Source organism: Scophthalmus maximus, chromosome 8, assembly GCF_022379125.1.
Source record: "Scophthalmus maximus strain ysfricsl-2021 chromosome 8, ASM2237912v1, whole genome shotgun sequence".
NCBI classification, from domain to species: Eukaryota; Metazoa; Chordata; class Actinopteri; order Pleuronectiformes; family Scophthalmidae; genus Scophthalmus; species Scophthalmus maximus.
This window is the reverse complement of record NC_061522.1, coordinates 12,180,650-12,204,632: the sequence shown is the minus strand read 5'-3', so window position 1 is coordinate 12,204,632 and position 23,983 is coordinate 12,180,650. Positions and strand designations below refer to the sequence as shown.

The window sequence follows — 23,983 nt, the reverse complement described above, 5'->3', positions numbered from 1 at the left end:
TTTGAATAATACGAGGCTTCCAGGGATAGCCTACACATTCGACGATATTTTTACACAGTCTCCCACACACTGTCAGTGCCTGGGAGTACAGAAGAGGAGTGGGATACGGAAAGAGAATTCATCAAATGCTTAATACTCTTGTCTGGCTGCCGTCCCACAGAATTTTTTTAGTTTTAAGTGTTCAACCAGTAAACAAGTGCTATGTGTGTGTGTGTGTGTGTGGCAGATGTCAGCATGCACTGTACTTAGGGTATGTGTTGGGCCACGGGATCAGGTATCCTGAGAGATGTCCTCAGAGCAGTGCTGAGGTTGTCTTTGGCCCTGGCCCAACACGGTCTCTCCCAAGATGCATGGAGCAACCCACCACACAGCTGTTCAAACAGAGCATGCGGTATTGCACGTCTGCCAGTCCAACAAGCTTGTTAAAAAGCAATAACAGTCCTATTTGTTGGAACTTGATTGCGATCTACGTGCAGATGTTTTGTGTGTACGAGTGCGTCGTATTTCTCCCCAAGGAACATGTGCATTTCAGCCATATATGTCGACGTTGACGTATAGGAAGTCAATCCTTTAATGTCTACAGTTTTGTGTGTGTGTCTGCGCAGAGAATTTGAGTAAGAAAATATATTAACAGGGACACTTTATCAAGTTAAGCCCTTGCGGTCCGTTTTTTTTTCCGTGGTATGTCAACTTATGCAAAATATGCTTCGACATGTGCAAGTTTTAAGTGGACCATCAGTCAACGCCTCCTCCTTCATGTGTGCTTTTCCCCTCCCCGACCCAGGTGCGTAAAGAGTACGGCAAATGTCTGCGCACTCACTGCTGCAGCGGCAAGAGCGTGGAGACCTCCATCTCCTCCTCCAGTAAGACCACCACCTCCCGGACTCCAGGCCGCTACTCCACAGGCTCACAGGTGAGCTTACCTGCCTGCACACCCGGACGCTACAGCACAGCAGACTCTCAGGTGAGGCCGGAGCACGCCATGAGGGATTTGGGTTATCACTGTTCACTTTCAACTGGTGAATGAAGTCAACTTTGTCTTAGCCAGATTCGAAACGTGAAGAATAGCGAGGACATTGCGTTTGCAGACTTAAAATGTGGATTCTGTGTTGAAAGTGAGATAGCCCAAACCCTGACTTACATCTTGATGCTGACACACAGGCAGATGAAGCCCAAATGGCATTGATGGGTGATTCTTTTTTTCCCACCTTTCTCTCTTGCTGCTCGTTTCTTTACCTTTTTCCTTTACTACCTCTCCTCTACTAATTTGCCCTTTGTTTACACACCATACCCTCTTATATTACGTTTGTTTTTCCCCCCTCTTTTGTCACCATGTCTCTCCTCCCTTGACTTATCCCTGTCCCTTCCTTCATCCCTTTATCCTTGCTGCTTCTCTTCCTCCATACCTCCTCTACCTCTTTCTCCCTCTCTTCCCATTTCCCTCGCTTCCTTCTTTTTTATTCTCTGGGTACAGAGTCGTATCAGGCGGATGTGGAACGACACTGTGAGGAAACAGGAGTCCTCCTTCATCACTGGCGACATCAACAGCTCCGCCACGCTCAACAGAGGTAACCACGGGATACCTACCATTTGCATCCTCATCACTGTCACCATATCTGCTTTATTAATAGTGGGAGGTTCAGACGGCATATGCTGTCATTTAGTAAAGTGGTAGGAGTCCAAACTTCTGATAATGGCACTTTGTTCTTGCAGAGAGTTAGATTAGCAGGACGTACATATCACTACTTTCTTTTGCTATATCAAAGGGAAACACGTTTGTAGCTGACTGGTGTCAAAACTGAAACATGGACAAGTACTTGTTTCCATTATAAATCTACACAGTGTAGAGTTGAATGTGCCACACTGCAGCTCCTATACTTCCTTTTCCACAGACAGTCCTCATTTGAAGCATAGTGGGTGAGAAATCTCTTGGCTAAACACCACTGGAACCTTTATGATTATACTGTAAATTATGCAGAATTAATTTAGGCCTGAGCAAAGTGTAGTAGTATGTCACTTCAGTCATGAAATTACTAACGTTACAGCGTACTGTGTGTCCGTATTCTGCAAAGTACAAGTTTGGTTATGTTTTTCACTGAAGAACCTGTGTGTTCGGCCGGGCTTATCTCATTAAGTGAAGGCTACTCTAATTACCAAGATTTTAAATGAGTGTGATGCTGAGCTCACTGTATCCGTAACCGTCCGTCCCTGTCCCCCCAGAGTAAGCCACAGTAATGGTCTGTAAAAAAGGAATCCATGAGTATGGCTGTCTGAGGGCCGGGGTAATGAGGACACAGAGACCCAAATGGCTAGACATTCTGACACACACACACAGAGACAAACACACACACACACACACACAAACTGGAACGCACACACATACAGTACCATTTGTTAGTGTCTAAGTTGAGGTGTGGCCCCTCGCTTCCTTCAGGCCACTAATAAGCTGTTAGCATGACAGATTGATGCTAAAGCAGACACGGTGTGTGTCAGCGACTGAATTATCACACACTTAGTGAGGCAGGGCTAAAGAAACCCCTTCCTCCTCCTCCTCCTCCTCCTCCTCCTCCTCCCCTCACACTTTAAAGTACGGTGCCAAGAGCTGCTTAGCCAGTAGATTTCAAATGGCTGCATACTGTGGCTTAGCGAAAGGATGGAGTGGAATAAACTGGATACTCTGACTTGTTGCAATTTAGAGAGCGCAAAACAAGGACAAGGGATGTGTTCACCTAAAAACATTACTATGCCATTTGTCTGTTTTTAGCTGTGTTGGAACTAAGGGTGCAAATGACCCATTTGGGTCACCTTTACCTCGATGTTTTTATAATATATGTATTATTCTTCGTTATAAAAGTGCATGTAAAGTTTAATTAGAGTTTAGATTGGGGGGGTCAATGCTGAGTCAATGCTGATGCCCACACATCATCCCACTTACTCAATTCTTTCTTATTTATTCTACCTGTAGCTCTACTTTTTTCTTTTTTTGCCAAGTCCAGGCTGCTTCAACTGAAAACACAGACATTGATCAAATGTTGTGCTATTTTCTTCTTTTAGCTGGAGAAGAAAGCATCCTTCGCAGAGATGCTCTGAAGCATACATACATCCACACTTAGGAGTAGCGGTAGAGATAGCGTGAGGATGGGAGGAGGGGGGAAGACGAGTGTGCAGGAGCTGTCACGGTCGTTGGTCTTCTGTTTTTCCGCAGTGTCTTAATGTGTACATGATCTGTCTTCCACCTGGGGAAGGAAAACGCTCTGAGAACACTTTTTTGTTATCCCTATGTCCATTAACTATCCTGTTGTCATGCTTCTCTGCTCAAGCGTATTGAACTGCAGCACAATCTTCTCCAAGCATTGCTACCTTCTCCTTGTCTCTCTCTCTCTCTCTCTCTCTCTTTCTCTCTCTCTCTCTCTCTCTCTCTCTCTCTCTCTCTCTCTCCCTCTCTCCCTCCCTCTCTCTCTCATCCCCTCCCTCAGCCTGTATGCAGTGGCTGCAAGAATGACTTGTCAAGCTTTTTCTTGGCTTTCACCTCAAACTATGTTTGCTTGTTTGATTTACTTGTCCTCTTCTCTCCCTCTCTCTTCCACACACTCACTTTCCATCTCACTCTCCCTTCCTTTTTCCCCCCTTCTTGCTTACTTCCACTCTCCAACGTCTACATGCCTTCACTTTTAACCTCTATCTCTGCTCTGCCTTTTTTTTTTCTCTCGAGTGCCTCTCTCTATCTCTCTCTCTCTCTCTCTCTCTCTCTCTCTCTCTCTCTCTCTCTTGACTTTGGCTGTCGCTGCTCCTCTCTCTTCCTCTCTCGACTTGGCTGTCGCTCTTCTTCTCTCTTTCTCTATCTGCCTGTACCAGGAGCCATGGCTAATCATCTTATAACTAATGCTCTCCTTCGTCCCCATGGTACTAACAATCCTTATAACACTCTCCTGGGGGACTCGGCAGTCTATAATAACCCAGCCGTGGGCATGTACAACACCCAAGGTGTGCCTGATGTTCCTATTACAAACATACATCGTTTGGAAAGTTGGCTTTGAGTTGTCTTTCGCCGGGTTTAATTTATTTTGCATGGTTATGTCATTTTAAATGGTTTGCCACTGTGATAGTCCTTTGGCTGCGTATCTGATCCAGCCGTATTATGGCTCCCAAGTAAGGCAATCAATCACACCGCAATAATCATTCACACAAAGGACACCCACTGGGCAGTTCTTACAGCACATCAATGTGGAGTTGAAACTCTGGTGATGATTTATCAAAACAGTATAAAAAATTCACATTCTTATTCATTTCATGATATAGGTGCAGACTCACCGTATCTTTTTATACGCTTCTTGGGAGGCATGAAATACTGTTTTGTGTGAATGTTGTTTTGTGTACAGTGCTTCTGTTTGAATGCCAGTTTGTTTGGATTTGTGTAATGCTTTCTACTGCATGTCCTTTCTGTATGTATGTATGTGTGTATATATATATAATATTTATTTATATATGATGTGTAAATTGTGATTGAAAAAATAGTATACCACTTAACAGCAACCCGTTAACAATGAGGCCCTGAAAAATAGATTTTAAGAAACCAACGTTTCCGTGTTTTCATCTGGCCTCCAATAACTGTGCAACTGTTGATTTTGTAGCTGCAGAAATTTGGTTTTCTCAATGAAAGAACTCACGTCTGTGTCTCTTTTCTCTTTTCTCCCTCATGCTGCCCATTAGCACCTTACCGAGACACAAGTATGGACCAAATTAATACTCAACTACTTGAAATAACAATTACTTCTCTCTTTTTCCTGCTTCCAAAGCACTGTGCATAACATTTCTACACACACACACACACACACACACACACACACAAACACATCTCAAGTCAGTCCACAGTCTTTTTTTTGTCACACTGTTTAAGATTCTCTTTCTCGAGCAACACATCTATAGTAATAATAAAACTAATTAGCACTGAATCTCATTGAATTGAAATATTGAGAGCAATTTTGACTTATATTTGCTCTTAAAATTGCTTGCAATGTAACTACTTAAAGTGTCACTTCAAACCATTTATTTTGCACTGAAACTGTTACTGGTCTTTGTGAATTGCTGTAGTGCTGGTATTAATTAAGAAAAGAAAAGTACATCTGAGGTTTCTCTAAAATGAATCATGGACGCTTGAAGCATTTTTCCTTCCAAGAAAATGATCATTGCTACTTTTTAATCCTCTATGCACAGCACACACTAATAATTAAAATCTTTCTTCTGAGAAATCCACTTAGTTTATTTAAGGATGCTAATAATTTTTCCGTTTTTGAATGATTTGCTCCTCAGAGGGCATCCTGAACAACGCCAGAGACTCCAGTGTTATGGATACACTCCCTCTCAATGGTAACCACGGCAACAACTACAGCATGGCCAGCAGCGAGTACTTGAGCGACTGCGTCCAGATCCTAGACCGTACCGGTGGCTACGGCACCCACGGCAACCACAAGGAGACGACCCTGGAGAAGAAGATCCTCAAGGAGCTGACCTCCAATTACATCCCGTCCTACCTCAACAACCACGAGCGGGCCACGACCGAACGCAATCACAACCTGATGAACAAGCTGGTCAACAGCAGCATGGCCAATGGAGGTGACTGGTTCCATCCAGATCATGTCAGGTTTTTCAGACTTGTGGTTTAGTATCTAGACATGCACACATATCAGTTCTCGGGCACGGTTTTCTTCAAAGAGTCATTAAACACTCCCCACCACAGGCTGCGTTCTTAAACCCTTTTTTTGAGGTGGAGGATTGTTTGTTGCAGCGTTCAATTTTCTAAATCACAAGGGGGAGGCTAATTCCAAAATCGGCATTTAGAGTTAGGGTTTTTGTAATTTGCCCATAACTGTTATACTATTGGTAGAACTATGTGTGTGGAGCAAATTAACATGTTAAACCTGCATGAACTGATTTTTTTTGTTGTTGTTTGGGCCATTTGGTGGCAGCTGAAACAGGTTGTTGAAGCAACACTGACATATTATTGCCTTTTAAGTTGATATTGTGAACATGTTAGCATACTCTCGATTACACGTCCAGCAGATTCCGAGCAACATCAGCACCACCTGATGAACGTAAGTCAAACAGTCTGCTTTTAGCTTCTCCTTTTTTCATCTCCAGCAGATCCTTGCTATTAAGCTCCTAAATCCTCAATGCCATTTTGTGCCGGGCAGGTAGTGTACAGTGGAGTTTTAGAGCTTTTTCACTGAGCCGCCCTTTGTGACAGAATACGGCACCGATGAGAGAGCTGAGCTGATCAGAAAACTGTAAAGCTGTGCACTGGAAAAATTGAAAGCGTGTGACCATAGAGGCTTGAACCCCTTGTAAAGGTGAGGGGGAAAATGCTGCTAAATCAGTCAGATTATAATATGAGCAACCCCTTTAAGATTACACATTGTAATATGACCCCTTAATATAAAAAATGTCCACCCATTTGGATTTTCCAGATTTTACAAACTAGCACATTTAAAGTGATGCATATTTGTCAGTCAGACGAAATGAAACTAGTAAAACTGAAATGTGTTTTAAATACTCAATAATCATCAATTCAAATTTGTTGGTTGTTGTTTTCAATATTACAAAGGCTATTTGTGTGGAATCACATTAAACGTATCAGTTTATAGTAATTCCAAATGGATGGACATTATATAAACAATTAAAATAAACACATTTAAATTAGGCCTACATACTTTTGTCGGTGTATTTAGAATTTTTTTTTTCGTGTGAGTTAACATTGAAATCACCACTGTGGAGCACTGAAATGATCAGCAGCGCTGCGGCGTGTTCAAAAATAATTAACTGTCAGCGATACGCTTCAACCATTACACCTGCTTGTTTCTCTCAGGGAGCCTGGCGGGAGGCAGCAGCAGCAGCAGCAGCAGCGGAGTCGGCGGGTGTGTGGGCAGCGGTAAAGAGGACAATGGTCCCATGGTGCTGGACAACCCCGCAGCCTTCCCCCATGAGGAGAACCTGGGTTTGGAGATAATCAGAGAGGAGTCCAACGCGCCGCTCCTGCCGCCGCGACCCCCTCCGCCAGACAGCCACCCGCCACCGCCGCCTCCTCCCCACAGCTTCGCCCGGCCCCGGCGCATTCCCCAGGAGACCAGCGAGAGCTTCTTCCCCCTGCTGACCAACGAACACACCGACGAGCACACGCATTCACCCAACCACAGAGACTCGCTCTACACCAGCATGCCGGTGCTGACGGACCTCCCGGACGGGCAGATGAACGGTTTAACGGACGGAGAGGAAGACAGCTCAGGGGAGCTGCAGCCCTGCAAGAGTGCCACTGCCCCGGAGCTGGATGACGTCTATTATAAGAGCATGCCAAACCTGGGCTCCAGGAATCACCTGCACGAGCTACAGAGCTACTACCACATGGGCCGAGGTGGCAGCGATGGATACATGGTGTCCGGAAGCAAAGAGGAGTCCGATTCATCACCCGAGGAGCCGCCTGTGGACCCTTCCCACCTGGTCACCAGTCTATAGAGCCGATCAAGAGACTTATATCCCCCCCCCCCCCCCCTCCCCAGCCCACTCATATTTCCAACCTTCCAATGAAAACCATTCTGTGTTGTTGACTGACAGACCGAACCGGCCCGCCCCTGGATAGACGTGCTTTGAGTGACGTTAACAATATTCCATGACAAGGTGGTTGAGATATCGCTGGTCATATCAAAGCAGGGACTGAATGTATTGTCATAAACGGTGCGCACCGAGAGGGGGCGGTCCCGAGAGACTCGGTGAACATCAAAGAGACATTTGAACTTTTCACCTGGAAAGGAGAGGAAGGGGAGAAGGGATTCTGTAATTTTACCCGTGACTTTAATTTGGAATCTTGGGTTGACCGTAGTCCGACAAGTTCCCCAAAATGGACCTCCAGCAGATCATAGCGTATAGTCTCCACTACCACCTCTACAGGGGCATGGCCCCCCAGCCCTGGTTAAAGGAGCTGCTCGTCTGTTTGTCTGTCTCTCTCTCTGTCTCACTTTTAAAGACACGTCCTGGGATGATGTTTCCGCCTCTTCAAAGGGTGGAGCAGGATATTCAACTCTGGTGTTCACTACATAAACTGGCCCCAGAGAGGCCCTGCCCCACTCCTTGCCAATCAAGTGGAGGATGTATGATATACGCTCTCACTAGTGATCATCCCGAAAACTATTTTACTGGACAATTGAACTGTAACCATATCACACCGATATTCTGAATTCTCTTTCTTCGTATCTGCTAAAACTGGAGTTGTGTCTGGGCTGGTGTAACATTCCTGCAAGGTGTAGTGACTGCGGCTACCGTGTTTTCCCGCTTAAAATGAAGGGGAGATCATATTACAACAGACTGAATTTAAAAAGAAAAAAGAAAAAAAAAGGAAATGGGTTCCGTTTCGTCTCCTTTCTTCTGTAAAAGTTTTCAGTTATCAATGGATTATGGAGACGTCACAAACTGTTTCTATGTATTGTACAGAATACAGATACAGATACAAATGTTGCATATGACCAAGTCTTTTATTTTTAAATTTTTACGTTGCAAACCTTTTGTCCGTGGATCTGTTCTGAAAAGTCCTGATCTGTTCTACTCTTGTCTTCTAGACTACAGAAAGAATAAGGAACTATCTTTCATGTCACTGTTCCATAAATACAGAGACAGTTAAGCACTCATTCATTAATACTCATATTACCTACGCACACCTCATTCTGGTCCTTTTATAGCGACACCGTCACTCACCTTTTTGCGAAATCAATTATTAGTATATACTTTACCACTGGGCAGTTTTCAATGTGAAAGGGAAAACGACGGGGCGAACTCCTGACAGAGACAGTTACTTTGGAAATGCTGCGTTTTAGTAATTGCTGGAAGTGGGTCTCTTCTCATTTGTTCTTGAATGAAGCATTTCTTTTCTTCTCGTAGGCGCAAGGAGGAGCCTGGGCTGAAAGAAAAAACAGAGACACCAGATATCTGGAGCAGCACGACGGTTAATGAAGCATATCCTCTCTATTGCCAAATAATCTACCAATTGACATGACCTTGCTGCGCTGGGTGAGATCTTTCTGTACAGAAAAAAGATTGCGGAGAATAACAAAACGTCATGCTCTAAACTAAAAAAAAGATAGAGAGAGAGTTTCCACTATTTCCATGATTTGATCAAGGGCGGGTGTCACCTGTGAAATGCCATGACTACACCACATATGTGTACTGAAGATGTGAGAAAAAAAACTGCACACAGCAGCACTGTCCCTTGTGGAAAGCCAATGTTTACTTATATAGGAGTCAAAATTTTAATAAGTGTATGAAGTTTAGCTTGCACATGTATCCCACAAGCCCCCTCCATGTCCCCAAGAGAGAAATTATTTATTTATCTGTTTATTGGTTTAAAGTTAGCAAAACAAGCTTGGAGGAAGGAAGCTGGCTTTGGACAGGAGTGAATAAAGTGGCACTGGGTTTGTATCATTTTGTTTTGTTTCTTTTTTAAATTATTATGATCATTATTATTATCACAATATTATTGCTAATTATTTATTCTTTTTGTATGGGTTCCAAGTTGAATGATCTCATAACTAATATTTGTTGTAACAGTGAAAGTTGTTTGCCAACAAATAAATTACTGACATAGCTTCGTGGTTCTCCGCCTCTTGGGTGTTATCAGTTATTGCATCGAAATGAAATGCGAACAGAAAGGTTTAAACAGCGGCAGCCTTTTTCACTTCAAATACACATTTCTGGCTAATTAGGGAGATTACGTACTGTGCATATAGCAACGGACATTTAGCTACATGCATTTCTGTATTTCGGTTTCATTCTCAAAAAAAATATGCCTATCTCTGAAAATCTGTTAAAAAAGATCATACCTGTAAAGGCTAAAGCAAACATTCACATCACGATACTAAGCAATTTAGGGCAAATGTCCGCAGATGTTGCTCCTGTATGCTCTGCCGAGATGCCACAGAATGTCCTGGAAATCTTCCTGTTGGTGTGAACGCGTCGGACTCAGACAATCCCTTTGCTGCGCTCGTCATGTTTGAAAGGCAAACTCCGGAAAATATCCAGCCCCAATTTTCTGGACATTTTCCGGAGTTCATGTCTGAAAATATCTCTATTCAGCCCTGCGATTTAATTGGGTCCTCTCGTGGCTTTCTCAGTGTCTGCTGGGGTTGGCGCCAGTGCCAACAGTACCCTCAAAGGATAAGCGGTATAGATAATGGATTGGTGGATATCAAGTCATTTATTTTGGAAGAGTTTCACAGGTGCTCTGACATCACACGTTTATCCGAGTAAGTCACTCTCTCAAGCAAACAGTCTGACTTTACGGAGAAACAGTTTTCACTCAGAAAAACATGTGGTTGCATGCAGGACGTTCATAATTCTTTCCACTCATTAGTATTTATTATGCCATTTAACTATCTAAAATTGTATGAACTACTTACATAGAGATGTTTGTGTCCACACTGCAAAGTTCAAGCTCAGGACGCAAATGTTCTTTCTGTCCTTTCTGTGAGACTGACCAGGCTGACACATGACAAAGATGTCTGTCCCATGTATGCATTTATTCTAGCGGTGCAGTAGACTTTCAGACTCGATGTAAAACTGACTGCTGATATGAAAAAGGGGCAATCTTTTGTCATAATGTTTGGTCACAACACATCCTCGACATTTAATATCAGTGGTCGACCCACAATGGATTTTCAATTACATGTGTGAAAAGCAAAAAATGAATAATAAAATGTATTCGGTCAAGGTTCGATTTTATCAGCCTCTTCATGAAATCGCGTTATGCCCTTTTATTTGTAGCAGTGGCCCCACAAACGCTTTCTTTTGACTCAGTTGGGCATAATCTCTGCACAGTATCTGTGTAATATTGAAGACTTTCACAATTTTTTTTAACCGCTTTGATGGTAGATTTGGTTTATGGAAAGGAAAGGCAAGAAAATAACAGAGTAGGGGGAGTTAGAATATAATGAGAAAAGGCAGGGAGACTATTATAAAAAGCGGGGGGGGGGGGTGCAAAGGGTGTTAAAAGGAATGATGGCGAAAAGGAATGATGGCGAAAAGCAACGTGTAAAAAGCAAACGTAAAACCAATTGGTTAAAAGAAAGCTAAAATAAATGTATTTTAGCCTCCCTGAAAACTAAATAGAGCCACCCAATGCTCCCGTGCTGCCCGTCCCTCCTTCCCCTCCTCTCCCCACCACTGCCAGCAGCAGGCTGATTGAACGAGCGCTGGTCTATGTGGGTCATATCTCTGCAGGAGAGCTCTGATCGGTTAGTGCTGCCTGGCTGTGTTATCTCCCCCCGCTCTGTTTCCCCCTTTCAAGGGAAGGCGTTCAGGAGGCTGTGTCTTACAAGGTGACACGTCTCACAGACCAAAGGCAGGAGACCGCAAGGATCGGCAGAAGTGTAAATTAAAGGGAATACGTCTATTTATTGTACATGATTAATTAATGACCGTGGCAGGCTGAGGGAATCTAAATGTGGAAACGACAATACGAGGACTACAAAAAGGCAAGAGGCGTAAGGTAGCAGATCCTTCCTGGAGAGCGGCTCGTGGCTTAAAATACCTCAGAGTTGTTGAGGAGGTACATGTTCAGAAATATTCCCGCAATTCGAGGGAATATGGAGAGAAGCATCAGTGTCAAAAATTCAAATCAAGAAATGCAGACTTTCAAAGAACATAATCAGAAGGCCGAATGACAGACTCAGTCGGTTACTGAGAGATAACTGAATACTGAGACAGATGGTATTGACAGTTCCAGTCAATGTCCTGTCTCACGGCTTTATTCCTCTCGCCGTTCTCCTCTGTGGATGACGTTTGCCCAGATTTTTTTTAGATTCGGTTCATCTAGAAGCAAACGTTGATTGATTTGCTCTGTTCTGGAGCTGATCAATGGGGTCTTTTTTTCTGCCAGTGAGTCTCTCAACACTCTGTGATGGATGTGACCTGGTAGGCCAGCGGAATCCGGCGTTAGCGGTGATGTGAATGAATGGCACGGCAACAAGCAGCCGCCAGCACGAAAGCTGATATTGCATTGTGGTCTCTGTTAATTAAGGCAAACTATGGCATTTAAAGCGGGGTTTGAATTTGATTGAATGTGAAAAATCAGCCCATCCATACACAGTATGACATTTCAAGATTTCCATCCCATTTCTTTCTTCCGCACGGTTGAGCACCGTACAGCACAGGAGGCACACGTGGGCTCTGATGGAAACTAACGGGATGGAACACAGGACCTCACATCCTGGGATTCCCGGCCTATATTTATCGGATTTATTGTATTAAATTACCCAATTTTTAATTGTATTGTCCGGGAATTCCATCCATCATAATGTGGCCATTCCTTAGTTGATTAGAAGCTCGCTGTGAGAGAGAGAGCTAATTAGTCTTTCTATAAGCCACATCTTATTAGCCGAATGGCTAGCCTTGCCCTGACCTCTGGAAACACATCAAAATGCACAGCAGTTCCTCCGCTGACCTATGTGTGTAAGCAAGCGTGTGTGTGTGTGTGTGTGTGTGTGTGTGTGTGTGTGTGTGTGTATGCAAGCGTGTGTGTGTGTCTGCGCCAGCTCATCTGCTTGCTCTGGCCGGCCCTGTCTGCTGCAGCATATGCACTCTTGCTCATTGTCCCCTCACCTCAATTTTCTGTGAGGGGCACTTGTTGGAAGAAAAACACTCAACAGGTGCACACAGGCCACCCCCGAATAATTCACCCCAGTTGTTGAAAAGAGGGAAAAAGACAGGCTCTGGCAAAAGAGTGACAGAGGCTGATCCCCGGAGCGGGAAAGACGACAGAGAGACCGGCCATCTGTCCGTCCATCCACTGGCCTTTTCTGAGGTCTCATAGACCCCCGTGCCTGTTCTCTTTGGTTTGGGGTGGCATGGTGTTTCTGCTGCCTCTGCTGTGAGTCACGCTCACTGTGCCTTTTCAGAGCGTGGAGGCTCAGCGATGGAGATACTATTTTGGGAACATGTCAGGAGCCCAGAAAACACTGACATTTAGATTATCGCGGGGTCTGGCTGGGAGAGGCGGAGGGCCGGTCATTAGTGTGTATCACAGACACTCGGGGTTACCGCCTGCGTGCTCTGAGGGGAGCCGGCACAGTAGAGCCAGGTCCAGGTCTCATTTCTTTCTGAAACGCATGAACGCATCTCTTTCAAATTGAAGAACTGATTAGTTTGTCGCAAGTATGCACAACACACTCAGTTGGTAGCACACAATATAACGCCAAGGTTGAGGAAAGCCAGTGCAAATGAAAAGATTTACTGCAAATGCTCGAGACACTCAAACACTTTCCTTTCAGTGAGGCATCGACATATTTTGATACCCGATACCTGACCTCTATCATATTCTGCGTGAAGGTGGAACCACAAGGTCCATAAACTTGAATCAACTATTGGCCTACATGTTGTTCTTGTTGAAGGAAAAGTGCATCGATAATGCTGCCGCTTGCTGCCAGGTCATTTACACAGGACTACATGGAAAGCATGCGTCGCCTGGCGCAAAGCTACTGTACTATATGTATTCAAACGTAATTGACGACAAATGCTACTCTTTTTAGTATTCAGTATATTATTTATTGTGTTTTAGTACTTTATATACTAAACATTAAAACATTTTTTGTGTGGTTTAACATTCAAAACCCTTTATGCGCATATAGAGTAACTTAACAATGTATTCAAATTGTGACTTTGTGACTGCAGCGTATTTTCAAAGGTAGTTTGAATACTTATTGGTCAGACGCACTGAAATAACAGGCTCAAACTAGAGGCTAAAGTTAAACTTGCCTCACGATAAGTGAAAAACAAAAGCATTGTCCTTTGTTAGTTAGTCTTGATTCTTAGTCCACCTTGGTCTTGATCTCCAGTAACACCAGTCAATGAAATGACAAATAAAATGGTTCCTTTTAAACCCCTGTACCAGGTCATTGCACATGTTTGTATGGGGTAATAAGTACCATGGCAGGGTTCTCCCTGGGTTTCTTGAGGGCTCAGGGGCCGTGTTGGCTTGGGGGAATATGCATTGTGAAAATATGCATTTTATCATCCTCCCATAGCCTTCAGACGTCGCAACTGCATCTCGCTGCTTGCCAAAGATTTTGTACGGTCGGACGTCTGCAGCCAGCTCACTGTGGCCTCCAGCTAACTCAGTTACGGTAACTCTCACCATCATATTCCTACCACATCATTATTTTCTCTGACATTTAACTCTTTTTTTCTGTTTGAGCTCATCGTCTGTGACAGACACAATTCTTGGCTGTTTGACAGATTTTCTCGCCGGTTCATTTCTGCAGTAAAGAAGTCGGGAGAAGCTGAGAACGTGTTTTCACTCGTCATGAATTTATGTCCTTATGTGGCGGCAGAACACGTTACACCATCCTACAGAAGCTCCTGCAGGTTAATCTCAAACCAGCGCACTTATACTAAAGAATATCCGTGTAATTAATTAAAATGTGATTGTGTATTCCTCCTTTAACCTTAGTTGAAAACACATTGGGCCTCATGCAAGAACATTTTCATGTTCTTATCCTAAATTTCTCTCTCATGTGTTTAATACCGTGAGTTCGTACGAACAGGCCGCGTCGGATTCATTAAACGCTTCTATCTTTAGAAAAGTGTGTCAGTCACGTGCGTAGACGTGATGAATGCCACCTTGCAGAGTTAAACTGAATAATGTCAAAATAACGAGGTGAAATTCATATATTTTTAGATAATTTTCAAACATTCAATTTAATTTATAGATGTATAATTTCTTCAAAGTGATGGAAAACACGATCCATAAGCGAGTTTTGTTCGTACTTCGAAAGAAAACAAGAAAATTTGGTGAATGCGGGAAGTTCTCCCCAAGAACAAGTCTGTTTGTACGAACGGTTTCTTGCATGAGGCCCAATGTCTTTCATTAGGGCCAACTCTCTGAAGCAGTGGAGCGCTTTTTTCCCCCTTCATTCATTCAGTTTAGCCATTAGCTAAGTCATATAATGATAGGGAAAACTCAGGAAATAAGTGTTTGGTCTGGACTAGAGTTCATTCATTGAATCAGGTAATGACATTTCCCAGTGGACAGAAAAGTAGCCTTGGTTTTATCATGAACCCATAAAGGAGCCGAATGGGCCCCAACGAACAATAATAATATGAAAGGCTATTTGTCTCGCAAATTAAAGGAAATATGCTTCCATCCACTTATTCTCTACTGTAGAGCAAAGAAAACCAAGATATCCTCTACTTTTCTGTTCCTTTTCTAACCTCACTATACCTGATCTTTTTTTTGCCACAATTTGAGAATCTTTGAAACTTAATGTGCTCGGTCCTCGGAGTTAGTCGGAGCACCTCTGTGCGGAACGCCAACTTCCCTTTCAATTAACTTGTGTTTGGCTTGTTTGTTGCTGTTGTTGCTCGTGCAGGTCATGCACACTAATTTCTGACCCCAATCATCAGTATCAACGCAAAAGCATTGTCAAATAAGCTCCCAATTTGTCGGGTTCATTGCGCCTGACTGAAAGGTGGACGTAGAAGATAAACTCTGTGCAAAGCGTTCTTGTAAGCTTCCGTCTCCCAGTTGTGCGGCTTTGCTCTAAATAGCACAAGCAACCCCCAGCTCAGTGTGCCACCCAACTCTTGTTACAGACCATGGTTATGTCCTGCCCTTCTGTCAGGCACATTGAAACCTTAACAGATGGCCCAGAATGCAGTGGCACATCTAGTCAGTCCGCCGCTCACTGACCGCCACAGCCTACCCTTGGTGGCCTGAATCAAATTCAAGTCACTAATGCCACAAGGCAGTCACAGTTCAGAACTTCAGACTCTTCCTGTTTGTGGTACCGTGACGGTGGAACAAGCTACCAAATGCCATTAGAGCAGGGGCAATCTTCAAGAACCTTTAGAAGACTCTTATTTTCCGAGAGCGCCACCTCTCCTAACACCCTAACGCGCGTAACTAGCGCTTCCAGTGCACTTCTTTCTCCCATCTCCTGCACTTTGAGTTATTGAACAGATTTAGCACTTATTGCTTTCTTCAAGGTCTCCTACTGAAGCCTTGGTGTTGTCCCTCAGTTGTAACTTGCTTTGGATAAAAGAGTCTGCCAAATGAGGATGCGTTAATAGGCAAGGAGAGACTTAAAGATAAACCATGAAAGGCATGTCACAGAAATTTGACTAAAAACGTTATTAAGCGTTAATAATGCAAAAGTGTTTTAAAATGTGATGGCAAATTTCCTGCCCATGATTTTTTAATCTGCTATGTTTTTAGAATAACCATACCAGAGCCTGTGTGTGCGGTCTCTGTTCCCATCTTGTTCACCACAATGCATTGCATATTAAAGTAGCTTCTGATGGTAGTAGAATGGTTTTCATTGGGCAACAAACTGTAGACAATCATGTGAGGAAGAAAGTAATGTGAAGAAAGGCAAAAACAAGGAAGGCAAAGACTAAGAAGAATCTAAGGTATACCCAGCAACAGAGAAGCATAAATGTAAGGTGTGAATGATGAGCAGACAGAGAAAACACAAGACCCACAGGATGGGAAGTCCAAACTGGAGTCTCCCAGAGGTCCAGTCCCCCTGTTTCTTCCCCCTGATTGGTAATGAGGCCGGCTGCCGTGCAGTGGGCCCAGCAGGCGGAGCCGTGATTGCTACCGCTTACCTGAGCAGGCGAAATGTGGCAAAGAAAAACCGGACTGCGATGTGAGTGACAGAACCGAGGGGACTTTTGGTAAAGAAGAGATTCCAGTCTTGGCCCTCGTGGTTCAGAATGGTATTCTCAGCTCGACTAAAAGCGGTTCACATGTAGTTCTGGCCTGCTTATAGTGTTTTCATTGGCAGTGGGTGTGTTGTTCTCTTTTGAGGCTGTGAACATGGCAGTTGTTTCTGGACGATGTTTTTTTTTTTTGGAACAAATATAGAAAGTTGCAAGACCGAAAGTGGAATGAAACAGCTTCAGTTGCTCGTTGCCCGTGTGTTTTTGAACAAGAACGTGAAAAAAATGAAGTGGGTCACAATTTTGTACACAGTGACTGTTCTGGATGGTGTGCATTTCATTTTCTGATTGATGTAGAACTCCGTCATATCCCCTAATACTATCCATTTCCCGCAGCTGGTGAATTTGAAAAGTCTTGGTGTGTAACCACAGGAGCTGACTCACTAGCGAAGCTGCCAGTCTCACTTTATTCTGTCCTGCTGGCCTGACAAAGTTATTCCTTCTTGCTGTCATGCATTTGGTCAGTGCCCGTCAACATTGCTAAGATCACAGGAGGCAAACTGAAAAAAAAACCCAAATCAAAATGACCACAAGTGGTTAGAATGAAGCAAAGTGTGATTGCTTTTGTTTATTTGTTTTCTGCTTGGCCCCTCCTCTTCACAGCTGTCAGCTTGACTGTCTGGGGGTGGCAGTTTTTCCTCAGTATATTTGGATTCTCAGGCTGTTGTTGTTTGGGTATGAATCATGAATCCTCTTCTCGCTCCCTTCAGGAGATGCTGGATGCCAGTTGCTATGGTTACAGTGCATCGTGGCTGACACCTTGCGCGATACAGAGAGTGAGACTTATTTCTTTTGTCCGTCTTTCTCTCTTTCACTGACGCCGCGCTAGTTGGCCCGTAGCCTCTTCCAGTCTTCAGGTCTTTGGCACTTTGTGAATAAGCCTCGTATGAACTCAAGGATGTGTTGTAACGTCTGATGGTTCAAGTGCAAAGAACATTACATTAAGTACATCTTTAAAAATGATGTGAAGGTGAGTTAAGAGAGAGCATACTGGTATGTATTTTCACACACACATATAAATATACCTATATGCAGCACCATGAATCTGAATATCCATTCCACAAGTCAAATTTCAGTAAATGTATCTGAGCTATAGTTAGCTCATATGAATCAGTGCATGAAAACAAAGATGTTTGACTCAGTAGTTTGGGTGTTGTGCACACAAAATATGTGGGTTGAATACGGGGCGCAAACATTTCGAGGCACACATCTCCATCCCGCATGTATCTGCATTATTTGCATAGATCATAGAAACTTGAGTCGGTGGGGGAGCTGGGTTGGTACAGTAGACTATTGACAATAACCAATAGGTAGTTTGTGTGAGAAGGGGCTGAGTCAATGTTGGAGTTTACAGAAGAAATTTGCAGAATTGTCAGCAAATATTCTATTTGATTAAATTTCTGCAAGCATGATTACCTGCTCCAATGGATGTGCCTGGCTGAAAGGCTGTTAAATTAATTTCCACTCACCAAAAATCTTTGTGCTCAAAAGGGGTATCTGACTATATCAAACCCAGGCATGGGTGTGGCGTACAAAAAAGGAAGTTTTGTGCATTTTGATTGGCTGCTGGGTCTTTTCCTGCACTGCCTCTGATGGGACCAAATGCTCTGAGCCCCCCCTCGGGGACCGGGGCGACGCATTTGTCAGATGACTGAAACAGCTCATCTAAATTTAAAATGTAATTTAAGAACCCATTCAAATGTATACGCCGCAATACACCTCACAATATTAACAATTTACCAACACGCTCTAAAAACGAAAGCGGGTCACCTGGGAAGACGGGTGTGCGTTACATTTCGTGTACATCCCTTTTTATATGCACATGTTCAACATCCTCCTGAGATCTGGCCAAACTCAAACACCCTGAGACTCCTGTGATTTGGTAGATATTCAACCCTCACAGGCAGGAAAAGGATTTTTAAAAGCCGGCGGTTCGCTGTGGCATCCAAGGACTCTTCATTATGTATCCGCTGCCTCTTTTCAAATCACTGATGCGAGAAGTACACTCTCATATGACAGTGAAAGAGACGGAGCAAGAGATAGAGGAAGGGGGCATGTGTGTGTATGTGTGTGTGTGTGTGTGCGTTGTGTGGAGGAATGGAGATCCTTGTACTGTTATGTTCAAACAAAGGTTTCCACAGCAACCACATGCACCATTAGTCCCCTTATCAAAACTCACGGATGAAGTGCCTCAATTACCCCCTAACTCTCATGCACGCACACACACGCACGCGCTCTTAACCCTCAGAATTGCAAGGGTATCTCAGCCTTTGATTGAGGATCGCTCTCTACAAATGGCGCTGCTCCATGTCGAGGGACGGTATAGGGGAGTTGATCTCTTGGCTGGCTGAGTGAGTTGAGACCGTCAAGGACACACGACAAAGGCTGATTTATCGGAACACCATGTCACCAGCAGAAGAAGAAAAAAAGTTTTTTCCCCCGGGAAAAGACAAAGGCTCTACGTATGAAAACAAGAGTCAACTTTCACATTTCACATTTACAAAGATTTCACTCTTCTCCAGATTCTCGTAACAAGGGGGACTACAGCTTTGGTTAAGTACGGTCACGAGAAACTAACAGATGTACAGGGGAGTAGATGAAAGAAAGCTGTAAGAATGCACTGTGCAGGGGGTTGCCTGCTGCTTTTCCATTGCAGTATATCACTGCATCATAAGTAGTAAATCAGTGTTGTGTAACCATATCCGTGAAATATAGTCGTCATTTAAGAAAAGTAAAGTCCTTCGAAAAAAGAAAATTCTGGCAGCCAGTTGCATGCTAAAGTTGCTGTTTTTTGTGTATTCCACTTTTTTAATTATTACCTTATTTATTACAGCATTTTAATCAGTACTGTAAACACTCATTGCGTTTTTAAAGAAGGCAGCATAATGTTTCTGATGTTCTTCAAACTCCACAAATCATTGTTTCTGTAGGCTTACTGCGTTTAGTGCTATATCTTTACAGTGACAACCCAAAGTACAGTATGTGTCCCAGTCCATAAGTCCAGTTTCCCCCATAATGCAGTACAGCAGTGCTACTCTGAAACACATTTACTGTACTTCATTGTTGATAATACAGTGCTTTACTGTATACAAGGACAAAAATCTGAAAGAGAGGGGAAATAAGTTTTAGAGGAAAATATTGTGGTGAAAGTTTTGAATAAAGAAAAAAAAAACCAGAAATACATTGCTTCCGGCTAAAGGCTTCGAGGGATACAGATTGCTCCATCAGCTTAGTGCTGTGCCTATGTTCCCAAAATGTTATCTTTGTTATTTAAGGTTTACAGGGGCTTACATTCAGGAGAACACAAAACAAATTGTATAGATACAACATATTAACTGGATTTGTATTGTGTGTTGTCAACATGAAAATACAAAAATGTTTCTAGTCGGAGCTAAGCCACTAAAAGAATGAAGAATTCATTCATCCAAATTTAAAATGAATTTGCTTAATCTGTATTTGTGATAATGAATCATATTAGTCTTCGATTTTGCACAAATGGGTGTTCGTTGTTTTGTTTTTTTTAGCATTTATTCATTGCTCCCACATTAGCTTTAATTTTTATTTTATTTTTTAAAGGTCCCATATTGTAGAAAATGTCCTTTGTTTTTAAAATAAACAGTTCATGTGGTTTATTTATGTATAGGTTTAAACCGTCTACAGGCCTAATTTCCCTACTAAAATCAAATGTTTAATTAGTAGCAAAGCTCAATCTGTTCTCAATGTGATTCATTTGTATCAAATTGTAATTTAATGTCCTCTATTCTATTCTATTCTGCGTCCACAAATCATACCTATGTCTGGAAAAATACAATAGCGAAAGTACGAAGAAACAGCAGGTCAAATATGAGGATGAATGTTTTTATTTAAGGTCACGCGCACACACACACACACACACACACACACAGTCCTTCATGCCTGCTGATCCATTCATTGGGCCTGGCATAGGATGACACTCTGGGGATTGCACCATCATCAGGACAAATCCAACCCAAAGGACCCCAGCTCTCATCTGGACAGACAGCTGTCTCAGCTCCACAGGTCAGTGGCGGCAGACTTTTTGGGGTTGAGCACAGAAACCTTGAATGCAGATGATTTTTTTCTTTCCCTCTGTCACAACATCGTGCAGAATAACAAGAAGAAAACTGGTGTTTTGATCCTTCCATAGTAAATCTACAGTGTAATCTGAACAGTGTCCTGCAATATTAATGTCATACAGTGTCATGCTGGAAACTGCAATAAAATCTGGGACAAAAAAAGCCAGGATTACAGCACTAAAAGAGAATGCCATTGTTTAAAAGAATTTACAGGAAACTTTGCTGTAAATGGGTGAACATCTTGGGAAGGTAAAAAAAAATAATAATAAACTGGTATCTAAAATTTAAAAAAAAACATGTTTTTTTTCTGCAGCTTGCAGTTTTGTTCAACTTTGGAGCACATCTTCCAGCCATGGGCATTGCTTATTGTACAGGGGACAGGGGAATCTCTCTTTGACTATGTTTTCCTTATATTCTTCCTCTGTGGTCTTCCTCAGAGTGTGAAGCCTTGTTAACATTCAGGTATTGTTCTTGATGTTTTGCTACTGGGCTTATACAACTGGACTTTCCGACGGTGATAGATAACAACACTAAATACAAACCTACCACAGAGAAGTAGTGGACCTACTGTAGTGAGGCCATTGTTCCTTCTGTGAATGTGAATCAGATACTCTGCATGTGTCTGTAATGTACTGGTGTAGGTGGACGATAGCCTGAAGGGAACAGCTCACAAAAAGGGCCGATGCACTATAATGAACGAGCTGCGTGACCTGTTGACCTAATGGCATTGTTGACCTTCCTCTGAGGATCTGTAATTCCTCAAAGTGGCTTTTTTCACATAAGGATCATTCATCCAATGTGAGAACTCGCAAACCTTTTGGATATGTTTCCATTCAAGCCTTCAGACAATGAGTAAAAGAAAAATGTATTTACTTAAAATTCAGGCTTTTGTCCTTCAGTGAATGACATACTATCATCTCTAACACATGCTACACTGTAAACTGTCTCTAACACACAAATATCCAACACCCAACATCAACACACATATAAGCAACCTAAAAAACACACACACACACCATAGAATCTGCAGATTGATTGATGGCTTACAGATCTGCTGTGCTAAGCTTCAAATATTTATTATACTCTCTTATGGTCTCTCATCTACTGCCACATGTTCATCGACCCAGAGCCCCTGCTGTCATTCATTGATGTGTGTGTGCACGTGTGTGTGTGTGTATGTGTGTGTTTGAGCGTAGTCAGTTTTTGTCCTCATGTTCTTATTGATATCAAGGTAGAGGTTGCTGCTTTGTTGTACATGTGAAATTTTGTCTGCAATCTTTTGTCTGTTAAACAACTTTTCCAAAGCTCCATGCAGCAATGAATGATTGATTCTGGGACCAAAACGAAATAAATTAGATCGTCAAAAAAAGGGGGATGAGAACGTCATTGTCTCCCACAGTATCAGATTTTATAGGCAACTGTCTAGATTGTTTTACAGTATGTCATGGATTCCATTAATACTCCAGCTCTTTTTGCTTTATAAATAATGCAAAATCAGAAGCCCTGTATTATCATCATAATCCAAAGTCGTATTCACTCTTATCAAGGCCAGCGGATGAAATACAAACACCGAACACACATAACCAACTGTATATGAATTAAAAAGTTCAATGTATTTGACACTGCTTTCATCACTTCACTGTGCATTCACTCCACTCCACGACCTCGTCATACAATACAATGGGATGCTAATGGTTTGGTTTGCTTGTGCGAGCATGTACACACATACATAAGTGCATATACATGTATGTCTATGTGCATGTGGTATGCAGCATTTGTGTGTGTCCCAGCATGTTTGCGACTGTGACAGCTTTAGTGGCTCCATGCTAGTTGAGGCCTGTGGGTCCAACATCTGCTCTCCACCGCTGGGAGACGTGGGGGAAAACCCTGGGTCTCCAGCCCTCTTCTCTCATCTTCAATCCACTCACACCACGATGCCTCTTCCTATCTTTTTACCCCATCTTTCATCCCTCTTTTTCCTTTAATCCCAGACTCCTCTTCCTTGCTTTATCCAATACTGTCCCACGTGTTCTCTCTTCTTTGTAACTTCTTCACTCATGAGCTCCCAAACCGTACATTTTTCAAATGAAGTCACGAGAAGAAAGACATTGGCACATGGTATTAAAATTCAAGGATTTACAGGGAGCAGGAGGCCTGAAAATTTGATCTAATAAGCGACCATGGATTGGCTTGAATGCCTCCAAATTATCTAAGGATATAGGGATATGATTTCTTAGAGTGCATATTTAAGGAGCTATTTCATTGTTAATGCTGGCTGCCAAAGGTGTTCTCAACGTCTTCTGGATTTTCAATAAAATCTACTCCAATATCACTGCGGCAAAATTCTTTGTAAATGGAGTATAAGAAGCTGATGTTAAAGAACATTGATTATACTGGTAAACATCTCTAAAAACTTAAAGGAAGCCAACAGCTACAAAATATGTGAATAACGAAACTCTTTAGCTTGTAAGTGACCCTTGAAAGGATGCAAATGGCGACCTTTGCACTTACTGTCAGACAGGTGAAAAAGACAATTACAAGTTGTTTGTGCTTTATGCACATCCCATTGTGCCAACATACTGAAGCTGGATGCATCAACGCTTAAAAGATTTGACCGTTGCCGTGGTAATCAACATTCAAAAGAGTGTTTGGATGCTGCATTTTTTTACTATCATATATGAATTACCACAAAAATCCCAATATCCCATGAATTAAGAAATGTTAATGCAGCTCCGTAAGCATCAACATTACCTCCTATCTAAGCGATAGTTTTGCGCTTCACAGCTCCCATTTAATGTGACTAGCACTGACTTTCCAACAGTGACACGAACATGTGGCAGGTTACATGGTTACAACAACGCTAGCAAGATGTCGAAAAAGAACTGGCATTTGGAATGATTTCAAAATTGTGAGTGTCAAATTTGCCAAAGGAAACTGGGACAAATTGTAACCACTGTATCCTGATAGATAATGTATCGCCTGATTGTTGTCACTAAAATCTTCCCTAGCATTAACTTGAAATCATTTATCTTTGGAAAGTCAATTGAAAATACAGTCTCCCCGTTTGGAAACCACAAGGAGTTTGGCGGAGCCAAAGCAAGTGTCAGTCCAAATACTCCAGTGTCCATCTGGCGACT

At 42.7% G+C, this 23,983-nt stretch overlaps 1 protein-coding gene across 14 annotated transcripts in view; it reads left to right on the top strand.

The window, feature by feature from the left end:
* adgrl3.1 (adhesion G protein-coupled receptor L3.1) overlaps positions 1–9,625 on the top strand; it is a 114,452-nt gene extending 104,827 nt beyond the window's left edge. For 5 of the 14 annotated variants that reach the window (XM_047333919.1, XM_047333920.1, XM_047333916.1 and 2 more), the window contains 6 exons: positions 785–964; positions 1,475–1,568; positions 3,856–3,984; positions 4,711–4,728; positions 5,311–5,613; positions 6,863–9,625. In XM_047333919.1, coding sequence (XP_047189875.1) covers positions 785–964; positions 1,475–1,568; positions 3,856–3,984; positions 4,711–4,728; positions 5,311–5,613; positions 6,863–7,506 — 1,368 coding nt within the window. In that variant the 3' untranslated portion in view covers positions 7,507–9,625. The remainder of the gene's footprint in view (positions 1–784; positions 965–1,474; positions 1,569–3,855; positions 3,985–4,710; positions 4,729–5,310; positions 5,614–6,862) is intronic. The other 9 variants (XM_047333921.1, XM_047333917.1, XM_047333928.1 and 6 more) reach the window with 7 other exon arrangements.
* Positions 9,626–23,983: the final 14,358 nt, after the last annotated feature.